This window comes from Triturus cristatus, chromosome 5_1 (assembly GCF_964204655.1).
Source record: "Triturus cristatus chromosome 5_1, aTriCri1.1, whole genome shotgun sequence".
NCBI lineage: Eukaryota > Metazoa > Chordata > Amphibia > Caudata > Salamandridae > Triturus > Triturus cristatus.
This window is the reverse complement of record NC_140587.1, coordinates 662,982,110-662,996,835: the sequence shown is the minus strand read 5'-3', so window position 1 is coordinate 662,996,835 and position 14,726 is coordinate 662,982,110. Positions and strand designations below refer to the sequence as shown.

At 44.1% G+C, this 14,726-nt stretch overlaps 1 protein-coding gene across 1 annotated transcript; it reads right to left on the bottom strand.

Annotated features, from left to right (window-relative positions):
- Positions 1–11,623: 11,623 nt before the first annotated feature.
- On the bottom strand, positions 11,624–12,931 carry LOC146831348 (uncharacterized protein F54H12.2-like). The gene has a single exon (XM_085603884.1). The coding sequence runs from the start codon at positions 12,929–12,931 to the stop codon at positions 11,624–11,626; it is 1,308 nt and encodes a 435-aa protein (XP_085460010.1).
- Between the last annotated feature and the right edge of the window lie 1,795 nt (positions 12,932–14,726).

The following is a 14,726-nucleotide window of genomic DNA, read 5'->3' as shown; positions in this document are numbered from 1 at the left end:
GGTGTCTGTAATGGTGAAATATACTGTAGCAGCCAAGAGCGAGTTGGACGGAGTGAGTTTCACATAAGAGGCGACAGAGCAAACAGTATAGTTATATAACAGGGTAGAAAAAAGTACTGTTGTAGCCCAGAAAGATCTGGATGTACCAAAGTTTCATAAGAGCGGCAAAACTAAAATGTAAGTTGGCTGATGTAACATTTTCATGGGCTAATTTAAAACCGCCTTAAAAGACTGCAAAGACACGAAGAGGCTTCTACACCCGGCTCAGCTGTGGGGGACTGATAAGCAGGACAGTCGTGTAAAAGAGTGGCGCGAAATTTACACATGGTGCTTTTAGGCGGGCTATGCATGAGAGAAACAGTGAAAGTATGACATTTTTTTAAAAGGCGCGCTTTTACACATTGGGAGGGTGCAAAGGAAAAAAATTTGAAATGTAGCACACAAGCTTCTTCTTCATGAGATTCCCGCCTGCTTAGAGGGAATCCGCTGTGTCTATTTATCAGAGTGTAACAGATGTTAAAGTACGACTTTTTAAAGGGCGCGCTTTTTACACATTGGGTGGGTGCAGGGAAAAAATTGAAGCATAGCACGTAAACTCTTTTTCCATAAGTTTCCCGCCAGTCTAAAGGACGACCCCCAGGGCCTATTATCAGATTTTAGCAGGTATAAAACAGGACCCTAACTTAAGCACGTACTGACACTCTGAAAAGTGTTTTGGAGCACATACCAGCATATCCGCAGTTGAACAGGCGTGGGGCAGAAGACTGCAGGGTTAACATGGCACACCCCAGGAACAACCATGAAGATAAAACAAACTCTATACTTGATGTAAGTAGCTATGAATGCTGTTTTTAAAATTTATAAAGTGTTACAGGCATTAGTTAAAGCTCTAAACCAGGAATAATTATAAAAGCATGCACTTATATGTTGTTGTAGTACTATGACAGCGGCTAAGGAGTTTCAGGAGGTTGAAAAAATGAGAAAATAAAACACTGTGGGTTATACACGTACCTTAAATGCTGACTGTTTCCGTGGTATGTGGTGAGGGTTGCTGGGGTGGTCTTCCATAAATACGACGATCGTGAATATTGTACCTGATGTCGGAGTAGATTTAAGAGGGGGTCTTAAGGGGCTGACAGGGTGCTCCCATAGCCGCCTTAACCTGGACTTCAAGGCTATAGGGGAAAGACACTACGGGTGATTTTTTAAAATATTTGCGGAACTGTGGAGAGTTGCGGAGACTGTCCCATAAGTCTCCACCACCTGCGAACTATTTTTAAAATGGTAGCAGGGGGGCGCGATGTCGCAGCTCGCCCAACAGCTGTTTTAGGGGCACAGCCGACCGTCAGCAATGCCTTCACGCGTATCTGGGGCCTTCGACGTTGTTATATTAAAAAATAAGTATATAAATAAATGCGTACCTGTTGAGGAGCGGCGGAGACTACCTCTAAAGCCTCCGTTACGTCGCACTATTTGTATGGGATTCAGCAACTTTAGGCATTCCCCGCGATGAATGAAGCAGGGGGCTGTTGCATGCTCAATGGTTATGGCGCTGGTGAGCCAGTCGCTACCGGCCTTGGGGCCCCGTCGGCTTCGTTGTGACCTGGCCGGGGAGCGACGGGTGCTGTTCCTGATGCCTCCGCCGCGCAGCACGCGATTGTCGGCTTCTTCAGTCCCGTAATGCCTGCCTCCATCAGGGGGGCTGGTGGCGACGTACTCCTGCTGCACGCACTGCGGGACTTGAAGCGCGTGTGAGCCGGCGAGGCTCAGACCGGTTTCAAAACAGCCCTGAGCCCCGCCCCAGTAATCAGATTGCTACGAGGGGGGCGGAAGCGTTTAAACAGGGCGCCCGCCCCCATCAAGGTTGCGCTGGGCACCCGGCATGGTGTCACATACTATTTATTTAAAGTGGCAGAGCGCTTCACACTAGCAACAGTAATGATACATAAGGAGACAGATTACAAGTGAGCATGTACACGTTCAAACGTTATGTTACATGAAGCAATAGTGACAATTGTGCAAGTATCATGAGCAAACAGAATACAAGAGGTAGCCCCCATTTTATAAGCACACATACCTCGCCCCCTTAAAAATGCTGCGATACATGCATCGCTATGAGAGGCGGCAGTTCGGTATTGGAGCTAGTGTTTATGACCCCGGATAGTAGGGAGCCACAGAGGCGGCTCAAACATCCTGTGATCCAGGGCAAACCTAACATTAGTCTATAAGACCCCATGTGCTCGTGTAAAGTGCTCTGAAGCCCCAGGGTTAACCTCCCGCATAAATAAATCAATATATATTTTAAATAATATATGTGTTTTATTTTTTTATTTTATATATATACATATATATATATATATATATATATATATTTTTTTTTTTTTTTTTTTTTTTTCTATGCGCAGCATCTCCAGGAGCTAACACTATCTGACGTTGAAGCTGCGGATTTTGAACAAGGTGCGTGTATAGGAGCCAGCGTTTTAGAAATATAAGTAAAAAGTTTTGGGGCCCTTTCTTAACGGGTGTTCTATGCATGGGTTGTTTTCAGACTATGACATGGAGATGCAACTAGCCGCTGACGTGATACAACAGCAACTGGACAGCGGGGAGCTGGGGAACCTACATGCTTATAATGCGCCTATTACAGGTAAAAAAATAAATAAAATATATATATATATAAATAAATAAAATAAAAATAAAAAGTGGTGTGTGTGTGTGTGTGTGTGTGTGTGTGTGTGTGTGAGTGTGTGTGTGTGTGTGTTTGTTTGTTTGTTTGTTTGTTTGTTTGTTTATTTATTCATTTATGTATTTATTTTTTCATGACAGTTCCTGACGATGCGTGCAATGGTACTTCCGTAGAGAGTGTCAAGGGGAGAGCCGTGAAAAGGACCGCACCGGCGCTTAAAAAGGGACCGCCTCCGGAGAAATGCGTCCGACAAACAGGACCACCACTTAAAGGCGGGGCCGCCACCAAGAAAAGAGCTCTACAAACACCCCCTGTGCTTAAACGCGGATCGCCTACTGAGAAGCGGGTTCTACAGAAGCAACAAGCAGGTGAGCTTTTAACAAAGGGAGGACTACGTTTTTAAAAAGTAGGTTGCGCCCGTATACCTGTGTAAAGTAGATTGACCATGTATTCAGCACAACTGCTTGTAAGAAAGCGCAGTGTAGGTCATTGTCACTAGTTTATACTTTTCTAGTTTTTAATATATATTTTTGTTTACATGTGCAGAACCGGTACAGGAGCACGGGGGAAAAGAAGAGTCGCTCACGGGGGGCCGATTGTCAATACATCTAAAGGACATCACGAAGGTGGGGCAAAATGAACCAAAGACAGCAGCTGATGAGAGAGGGGATGCGCTGATGGACGGTATTGTCGAAGGTGTTAAAGACAGTGGGTTCGTACACTTGCCATCGCAGATGCAGCAAAAGATTTTTTGTAAGCCTGTTAAAGAGACGGTTGGAGGTTTTAAAGCACCTAAAGTAAAGCCTTCATGTATAAAAAAGTTAAAGACGGATCTGCCAGTTGCTCCCAAAATTCAAAAACCCCACGCAGATTCATCGTTTAAAAACAAAAATGTAGCCGAAAGGCCTCAGTCACCCTTTTTTTCACAGTTGCCTAAAGTTCTAGTAGAGGGGCAGGTACCAACAGACACCCCCTCCCGAGATCTCTCCACGCCCCTTAGTACGGATAATAAACAGAAAGTTAGAGGAGTGAGCGCTAAACGCATCAAGAAACCTGCAACAAACAAAGACTTAGGTCATTTATCCTTAGATCTCCAAGGTTTTGGGAGTCCCCCACCAGATAATGACCCCGGGCTCGGTGGGGAGGCTGTTGAAAGTAATGAGGCAACGCCGGAATTGTATGCAAGATGCATAAAGCTTCTTCAGGAGCTGGCAGGGTTAACAGATAGTTCTGAATTAACACCAACAGAAGTGCACAACAGTCTTTCTAATGTAAGCTATGCGGAATACAGAGTCACGCCCCCCAGCCCGCTCTCAGCTCACGCCTCTGAGGCCTTGGATTATTATGATCAGCATTTAAATTTAGCTCAGCAAGTGCAGCCTTCTACACCCGAGGGGCCCTATGAACCTACTAGTCCCGCCTCAAGTGTAATAATACTGTCATCCCCCTCTTCAGACCATAATTATAGTTCAGCTTTGAACGGGGTTGAAAAGTTGTATTACGAATTAGCACCTAGCCCCGAGGCATCAGCACCCGGTTGTTCGCATTGGGAGCCTGTTTATGTAGACCAGCTCGAGAATAATATTGAAAAACCTAGCAGCTCGCTAACACAGGTCGTCGGGACTAATGCACAGATGTGCTCACAGCGCTACCCCTCTTTAACACCTAGCAGAGCCTATAACAGTCATAGAACTATTAATACGGATCAGGGGGTAACCCTAACGAGTACCCACAGTAATATAAACCTTACACTAACAGACCCACCCTCCAATGACCACAACTCCGAAATAGTTCCTAAAACTGTTTTGCTGGCCAATATCAAAGAAATGCAACAGGCTATCAAGCTAGTAAAAGCTAGGGTGAACTCTATAATCTTAAAACATGGGAAGGGAAAAAACACCAACCGACCTTTAAATAGTGTGTTGGCTGAAATAAATCAGGAGGTGAAAAGGTGTAAAAGCTGTGTGGTATCAGCCTGTGATTTAACAACTAGCGGCCTAATGCTCATACCCTTATGACTAGGCCCCCAGGTCCCCCTAAAAAATCCTAATTCTGGACTTATGAATAAAGCTACATATATATCAAAATATAGAAAAACAATTCGTAAGATACTTAATAAGGCTCGGCGTACATTGTCGGCCTTTAAGAACACAAAGGCGCTAGAAAAGGTCAGTGTAGGTTTAACCACCAGGGAGGCCCTGATAATAAGGTGTAAAAACAACCCTATTGAGCCTGAAACAACACCAGGCTGTAGACCACGTACCGCCGAAGTGGCGATAAGGGAGCTGGGACAGCCTGTAAGGGAGGGTGATAACTGTACAACATGCGCGGCTACAAGATTTCCTGTTCAATCAGGACGCGGTAGGATACCTAAAGACACACGGAGTGATAACCGCCGGAAATGGCTTAATGGATCGCGGTTTAATCGCCGCTTAATAACTACCTTAAAGAAAGCACGCATGCATGCCAGAAGGCGGTATAAAAAACTGGTTACGCAGGCCCAAAGACAGACCAATCAGGAGCCCGCCCCGGCGGGGTCTCCCCGTAGCCCCAGCCAACCAGCTGAAGACTTAGAGACAGTGTTTTTAGAGAGCGTCAGAAGGTACACGCGCCCTGTAGAAAAATTTAACGCCGTAGAACATTACGAGGAGTTTAGATTTGTCAACCTTGACCGTATAAACTCAGCGGATCAAGGCGTTCTAGCTATTCATCAGGCAATACAGGCACTCCTCGAACTACTGCTACAAGATGTGGGCCCCAATGATTTTTTTCAGCTGCGGTTCCAAGGACAGGGTCTCGATAGTCCTTTATTCACAAGAAGAACACCCCGGGATGTCTTTGATGCTGTAGACTTTTTAGAAAACCTCTCTAGTCTATTGCAGAGTAAGAACGAGATAATGGCTCACGGGACCTTTAGAATAGTAGCTTTAGTTGTTCGAGGTCGCGGGGGTGGTGGTTCTAGACCTTTAAAGACTATTCTGTACAGTAAAATCATAGGAAAAAAACAACAATGGCTGTTGGATTTTAACACCCCTGCATCTAATACATGCCTGGCAGCTAGCATAGCAGGGCTATTGGCGCCCCGTAACACCGCCGATGAGGTTATCTTGTCTAGAGCTAAGGTAGCCCACACACTACTTAAAATACCCACAAATCACCCTGTTGGTTTTGGAGACCTTGGGCTTTTTGAGAACTATTTTAACGTCACTGTGAAAATTCTGTACCACAACGGCTCCTGGCGGTACTTCACTACGGGTCAGCCTCTAAAAAACAAGACCCTTTATGTTCTTCACCATGAAAAGCATTTTTACGGTATCCTGAATTTAAAAGGATTTTTAGGAGCTAGGTATGTGTGTCCACACTGCGATCACATTTACAGCAATCAGATAAGTCATGACTGTGCAATGCATTGTAAAATGTGTCAGACGGTTGGATGTGAAGTCGTTGCCGAGCCCAAGGTGCGCTGCAGCATATGTAATCTATTCTGCCGCTCACAAAAATGCCTGCGCATACATAGCCAGGTTGTACGCTGCAGCCTTAAAACAGACTGTGCGCTCTGCGGACATTATGTCGCAGCTGGTCACAGATGCCGGGGCATGAAGTGCCCTCGTTGTAAGGCGTCTTTTCAAGAGGCTGGAGCACACATGTGCTACATGCGTAGGGGCCAACAGCCCCCTAAAACCGAAGATTATATCATTTTTGATATAGAGTGCACCCAGGAAACATCGGTACACGAGCCCAATTATATTTACGCTCATCATCTAACTTCGAATGAGAACTGGGAGTTTGAAGGCCGTTCATGTGTGAGTGATTTCCTAGACACCTTCATACAGCCCCAATATAAGGGGTATACCATGATGGCTCATAACTCAAAGGGGTATGACTCATTTTTTATTTTACAAAAGATGATTAGTGAAAAGATGCCTGTAAAACTTATCACCCAAGGCTCAAAGTTAATGCTGGTAATGGCTGTAACCTTACAAATACGCTTTATAGATACCTTAAATTTTCTACCCATGAAGCTAAGTAAGCTACCAAAAGCTTTTGGGTTTCCAGGGTGTAAAGGTTATTTTCCCCATTTTTTTAACACATGGGCTAATCAGAATTATGAGGGGCCTATGCCGCCGCCTCCCAGCTATGGAGTAGATTATATGATGCCTGATGAGAAAAACAACTTTTTACAATGGTATGTTGAAAACAGTGACAAAACTTTTAATTTTCAAGCCGAGTTAAAAGCCTACTGTCAGGCTGATGTCATGATATTGCGCCAAGCTTGTAATCTTTTCAGAGATGCAGTTGTAGAAATGACTAAACAAGTGGAAGTAACTAACCCTAACACACATCGGGAGACCGAATCTATAGAGTACATTGATCCTTTTCAAAGTATTACGCTGGCTTCCATGTGTATGTCTATCTATAAGCACATGTTTTTACAGCCAGATAGCATAGCTTTAATACCCCCCGACCTCTATAGCGGTAAACAAAAGCGCTATTCTACACCCTCCATACAATGGCTCATGTACATCTCTAACAAAGAAAACATCTACATTCAACACGCCTTACAGGGTGGTGAATATAGTGTGGGGCCTTATTACTTGGATGGGTACGCCGTGATCAATGGTAGGCCAACAGCCTTTGAATACAACGGTTGTTTTTACCACGGGTGTCCCCGATGCTACAAGCCCCATGAGTTTAATAAACTGCTGGGCACCAAGTTTGAGCATATTTATAGGCGTACACTGATGAAAGCTCAATATGTTGAAAATGCTGGTTTCATTATGAGAACCCTCTGGGAACATGAGTGGGCTGACATGCTAGCATCAGACGCGGAGCTAGGTTCTTTTCTTAAAAGTCAGCAGCTACCCGAACCGATGGAACCGCGCCACGCCTTATTCGGGGGTCGTACAAATGCAATACAACTGTACCGAACTGTGGGGCCGGGTGAGAAAATACACTACTATGATTTCACAAGCCTGTATCCCTTTGTCAATAAAGTGAAGTTGTACCCCGAAGGGCACCCAACGATTATATACAGGGACTTTAAATCTCTAGACACATACTATGGATTAGTTAAGTGTGAAATTTATCCGCCCCGGGGTCTTTACTTTCCAGTGTTACCCTACAGAGTCGATGGTAAGCTCATGTTTCCCCTTTGCCGAACCTGCGCTGAAAGTAAGGAGGCCTCCTTATGCATACACAGTGAAGCACAAAGGATGTTGCGGGGTACCTGGTGCAGCATAGAGGTTCAAGAGGCTCTAAAAAAAGGATACCGTATGGGTAAAATATTGGAGATTTGGCACTTTGAAAGGACAACAACCCGTCTTTTTTCCGAGTATATTAATTTATTTCTCAGAGACAAACAGGAGGCATCAGGCTTTCCAGAATGGTGCAGTGATGAAGCCTCAAAACAACACTACATTGATGAGTACTATGCTCATGAGGGTATAAACCTGAGGCCTGATTTTATAGAAGTCAACCCCGCAAAGCGTCAGTTGGCAAAGTTATGCCTTAACTCCTTATGGGGAAAATTTGCGCAACGCACAAACTTGTCAAACACAACCATCGTCACAGATCCTGACGACTTGTTTAATTACCTTTTTGCACCCGATTATGACGTTTCCGGCTGTGAGTTTATTAATGACGATACTGCTATGCTGAGTTGGAAACATGCTAAAGAGTACCCCACAACATGTAACAATATAAACATTTTTATAGCCTGTTTTACAACTGCACATGCTCGTCTGGAGCTTTACAAGTTGCTAGATAAGCTGCAGGAGAGGTGCCTGTATCATGACACAGACTCTGTTATATTTGTAAGCAAAGTAGGGGACGTGGACCCTCCTCTAGGAGATTATTTGGGGGATTTAACTAGCGAACTAGAACCTGATGAGCACATCGTCGAGTTCGCTTCAACTGGACCCAAAACGTACAGCTACAAAACGTCTAACAATAAAGTCTGTATGAAAGTTAAAGGTATAACACTAAATGTTAAAAATACCTTAAAAATAAATTTCGACAGTTTGAAGAATCTAGTGACCGAGTATGCCGCAAAGACCGATCATTCCTGTGACGGAACAATTGTTGTAAATCAGCCTTCTATAGTGAGGACCAAAAAAAGATGGGAGATCACGACACAGCCTTTGCATAAAACTTTGAGAGTAGTGTTCGATAAAAGGGTCTTAATGTCCGACTACAAAACTATCCCTTACGGTTATTAAAGATGCATTACTGCGGAGAACGTCTAACAGCATGGATACCAGATTGCAGCACCCCTTTTCCTGCGTTATAGCTGGGCCCTCCAATTGTGGGAAAAGCTATTTTATAAAAAAACTATTAGAAAATGCACCAAGTGTTTTATCCCAAATGCCTAACAATATTATATGGCTTTATTCCTGCTGGCAAGATTTTTATAAGGACCTAGCGCACCAGTTCCCTCATATTAGATTTATAGAAGGGATACCTAGTAGCCTTAATGACGATGAATTATTACCCAAGGACCTTGTGAATATGATAATTGTAGATGATCTTATGCGGGAAGGAGGGGACCATCCTGAGATAGAGCGAGCTTTTACTCAATATTCGCACCATCGTAATCTGAGTATATGTTACATCGTACAGAACTTGTTTTACAAGGGTAAGAGCAGCAGGTCTATCGCGCTCAACGCCTCCTACCTAGTTTTATTTAAAAACCCTCGGGATAAACAACAGATAGCCATTATAGCTAAACAAATGTATCCTGGGAACACCCAGTTTTTTATGGAAGCCTTTAACGATGCGACCGCTAAGCCCCACGGTTACTTGCTGGTAGACTTAAAGCCTCGTACTCTGGAGGACTATCGACTGAGGGGTGACATTTTCCCACCCGAGCTACAGGTTGCCTACACTCCTAAACCAAGACCCAAAGGTTATAAAAAGATTGGCTAAAACACCCGAAACCCATTTACCCTCTAAGCTTCATGCCATACGGTATTAAACATGTCTGCTCGTTTACGCCGTAATATGGCTCTCCTAAAAATGTTGATTACAGCCAGTCCCCCGCAGAGAAAAGCCATACTGTGTGCTGCCTCAGACGACTTAGTTGGTGCCATTTCAGAAATTGCTCTAAATACCCTAAAAGGTAACGTTCCTATTTCAGCGAACCAGTACAAGGTGTTGAAGAAGAAGCGTCAACTCATCAAGAAGCTTAGTAATAAAAGGGTCTCCCTTACTTCTAAGAAAAAGTTGGTAAAACAGTCGGGCGGATTTATAGGCTCACTGCTGGGTATAGCTATACCTTTAATTACAAGCCTCCTGTCACGGACCTGATGGATTACGCCCAGAAAATGTATCTAGTACCCCAGCATCAGCTTGAACAGCTGGCACCTACTACCAGTGATACATGGGACATCAGGAGATCTGAAACGCTCCGCTTGGATGCTGAAATTAAAGCTATTTTGAACCGCACCGACTTAAAGCCTGAAGCTAAAGCGGGGCTTTACTCCCAAGCTCTTCAAAATTTCTTGCAATATTACAAGCAAATGCAGGGTGAGAAAAACAAACTTACTTTATATACAGCCGCTGAGGAACAGCCTCCGATAACCGCTGCAACACCACAAGGAGCCACAGCGCAAGCGCAGCAACACACACCCCCTGACGCTATTGTTGAGAGTCTGTTACATAATATAAGTCAGAGGTATAAAGGGGCAGCGCTGATGCTGTTAAGTAAAATGGCAGATTCTAAAGACCTGACAGCTTGGAATGACCGAGGGGAGTTCATCTACAAAGGTCAACCAGTTGCTGGGTCACACATGTACGATCTGATCAAAAGTTTCACGCATCCCAAGACACTCTCACGACAGACGGCTCCTAGAGGTTGGGAGCAGTTTCTAAGCGCTGCTGCCGAACTCAACATTCCATCATCGCTTGTAGGTAGCATTGGACTTCGCCAGCAGCTTGAACTTCTGAAGCACCCCAGGAAGGAGGGTGTCGAATCCCCACCGCTATCATCTGCTTTTCACACCCCTTCAAAATCACCCCCTTCACCTTTCTTTACGCAGCTAGCCACTTCGAGCAACCCTAAAGATGTGCCTCTGGAAGCTACAAAGTCTCTATTTAAAATGAAGGGTTGGCTCCCCTATTAAAATGTCATGTTACTGCATATTTGTATACTTTGTTTATATAAAAAGGTTGTACAAAATGTGTTTTACCTTACAGTCTTCACTATGTGTTTCCTTATTAGTTGGATGATAACTTCTACGAGTGTTATTCTTTGAATATTTTGAAATACATGTAATAAACATTTATAACTTTTCAACACTCTCTTGGCTTTTTTTTCTTATCGCAGAATGAAAAACATGGAGTCGGCGCTGTTGTTAAATATAGGCTTTTATTCTTTTATTTTTAACATGAGCATTATAAAGCTTTACACTTTTGACAAAAATCATACTGGGTTGTAACTGTGGTGGGATTAGGTTTCAAGCCTTCTTTCATAAAACGAGTGACAAGCCTGTCATTGTTTACACGATCATTTGAATATAATTTTAAAAAATTTCTAAAATTCAGACCCTGCGACATTTTACAGATAAAATATATACAGTGTTCCCCACACGTCATAGATAGAGAATCTTGTATCTGCAGTTTGTTATATTCAACTCTAGAAGCCACTTTTTTTAAAAACTTAAATATGGGTCTGGTATAGATGCTGTGCTCCGGAAACTCTGCGAGGCTGTCAAACACAGTGACCCTGTCAATGTCCAAAAACATAGCGGCCCAGTGTGTTCCCGGCTCCTGATGAGGATCGGTGTTAAAGACCAAAGATCGAGGTCTTTCATAACTTATTTCAGTCGGCAGGCCATCACTCGGATAAACATCTAGAAAGTATTTTTTAGCGTCTTTATGGTGGCTTAAGAAGTCTCGTATGTGACTAGTGTCCATTTTATATATTTTATTTATTGATTTTTAAATATAATCAAACAGAACCTGTCGGGCGTGATTAACTTGTATCACACTGTCAAATACCGCAAATACAACCATGTTCACATTCGTCGTTAGGGCTGCGCTAAAGCGGATTTCAGCTTTTAGATTTCCATTTTTAACCAGGCTGTAATGGTCCCCATCTTCCATGTCGGGGGTCAGATCAAAGGCAAACAACGTATAGCCGGCACCATATCCTTCGCGTGATACGACGACCCCCGAATCACGTAGGTGTTTCCCTGTTATAGACACCAAGCCGAGATATTCTCTAATAAAATTTCCAGATCCAAAATTGGGTGTGTAGGGCTTTGCAGGTATGACAGCTCCCTCGTGAACTAGGGCAGCGTAGTTGATACCGTAGTGCTTGAAATTAAAAGGGTTGGAGGCGTGTACTCCGCTAAAAGCTGTATTGTCAACAAACCCTATAATAACAAGTTTTGGTAGCTGCCCCAGGAACAGATTTTGCTGCTGTGTTAATCGGGTGCCTACAGGGATGCTGTAGACTTTCATAGAGACTCTTTCAATGGCATATTTAGCATTGGACAGTTGTAGAGCTTCAGCGTGAGCCAGTCTGACCGACGGTGACACATTCACTCTCTTTACATACAGGGTAGCCGACTGTATGAGCAGCTTATACTGTTCGGCATCCCCTGTAATGAGGCAAAAGGCATCTTTGTTACGGTTGAGTTTGATCTTGAGGTCGATGCCATTAACGATTAGTTTATCCTGGAAGAAGAGGTCTGAGTGTATTCGCCCCAGGAGATCAAACTCTCTACTTCCGGCCGCAAAGCCCGCTCTTTTTACAAAACCTGTATTAGGTCCGTCTAGAGCAGTGTTTTCAAACTCCGCATAAGTGTCTTTGTAGAAAAGCCCAGCTGAAAGCTGTGTGTCCAAAACGTCGCTGCTGTAGTTCAGGATACTCTCCATGTAAGCCCTGTAGGCGTACATGTTGTCATTCTGCGTGATGAGTCTATCGCCCAGGGTAATGTCCACCTGATTAAACAGGGTAGCGATGGGGTAGGCAATGGTGGCCACTTTAGCGGTTGCAGCAATAGCGGATCCATCCGCTTTTACAATTTTACACACCAAATGTAGCAGAGTATTGTTGAGATCTAAATACATATCCGTGGACCCCGATACGTAAAACTCTATCGGGGCCAGGGGTGTCAGGGCGGCTAATGGGGATACCTCCATGAAGAAACAGTTTTCAATACTAGTCTGGGTGGGCTTTAGAGAGAACAAATCTAACTCCGACTTAGCGCATTCACCAGAGGCGCAGTGTACAAAAGCCATGTTTTAGGGTGACAAGTCTTTTAGAAAATGTTAAGGGTGGATGCTGTTCTCTTCTTCGTAGCTCTCTTCCGTCTTGGGGATCTTCTTTTGTGAGCTCTTTTTGAAGTACGCTTCCTTTTTTTATAGGGAACCGGGGGCCCCCGGCGCTGCGAAGACCGCCGCTTCCTTTTAATACTAAGGCGAGGCTTGTATAACAGTCCTGCCCCTTCTTGTGGTTGTCTGTTCATACGCTCAACGACTGCCGACTTCACCGAACCCACCACATCTTGGGCAATATTCTGGGCAGCTGTCTTTACATGCGGCTTTGCAATTTCATAACCTTTTCTCAAAAAAGGCATCGCCCTTCTGAACAAACTACGGAAAAAACCTCCAAGACCCGCCCCGTACATAACAGGTGCTCCTTGAAAGTAGGGTGGCCCCCCATATCCCGCCTGTTGCTTGTAATACTCTCTATACATAGATGGGTTGCCATAGGCTTTCATGGCTCCCATGATGAGCTCTTAATAGTCACCTCCGCGGCGTGGCCTGAAATGAAGCTTGACAATAACTTTCCCGTATTTAAAGGACACTGGTTCAGACTGGTCATCAAAGACCATGATGGTTATAGTGTCAAAATGACTTTTAGAAATTGTTACATAGTCGGGCTTAATATACTGAATATTAGCTATTGTGTTGTTTTCGCCCTTCACTTGAACCCATCTCAACAACGGAGCATAACTATCTCCTACTCTCTGCTGCTCTATTATATCCGTATACACATAGAGTGTGTAAAAACCCCCATCAATATCCGGACATGTCAGATCTAACTCCTGTTTGCTTTTTATATGCTGGACTGTTCCTAAAACACTGCTCAACTTTCCCCTGGCGATAAACTGTGCATCCTGGCTGGGTGCTTTAATAAAAACCTTCCTTCTGACGCTATCTAACACCAATTGAACGTCGGAAAAGCCATCTATGCCTGATATCGTCTTGTTAATGGCATCCACCACCGCATTGACCGTAGGGTAGTATCCGTGGGGAATACCTGTGATGCATAGCGGCTCGGTTTGAGACTTCTTTATACTGAATTTAGATTCTGACCTCTTAAACGTATTCCATGTGCGGGGGTATTGGATTTCGGTTAGGGCGACTTCCCAATCCCCTTTCAAATCCACCGGTTTAGCCAGTTTGACAGTGTAATTCGATATCTTATTATCAGGGAACATACCCATCGATGCATTAGAAGGTAATGTAATATAAAAGGACGCCGTCTCCATATTGCTTTCTTCTTTTTAGAGCTAGCGTCCTCACACGTCGTGCAGTGAGTTGGCGGGCACCCAACTGTTAAATTTCTCCGGCCACCCCCGCCATTTAACAAAGGCTTGTTTTTTTGCCCCCCGGCCTTTCCACTCTAGAATCTTTTCAATCCTGTAAATCCTGTCTACATCCTCAGGGATCTTTTGTAACTCTTCACTGTAAAAAACACCAGTCACAGGTTCACCAGAGTAGTCCCTCAGCCTGTAAATGTACACATCTTCTTTAAGCTCAACACTATTAACTATGAATATCTCGTCGCTGAAGGTCTGCTGATAACCTTTCGTAAAGGCCCCTTTCAATTTTGAAACCCTGACATGATCCCCCTTTTTAAAAACAGGGGTCTTTACTCTGGCTTCGAAGTAAGGGCCGTATACCTTCCGCCATACGGATAGAGAATTGTCCGGCGTTACCTCTACAGGAGCCATCCTGATAGTTCTATGATAGCTGGCATTATAAACAGCTAAAAAATCTTGTAGCACGGGTAGGTATCGATAGGTGT

Bases quoted from the DNA above. Each gene is read 5' to 3' on its own strand.
- LOC146831348 (XM_085603884.1), bottom strand. From the start codon at position 12,931: ATGGCTTTTGTACACTGCGCCTCTGGTGAATGCGCTAAGTCGGAGTTA.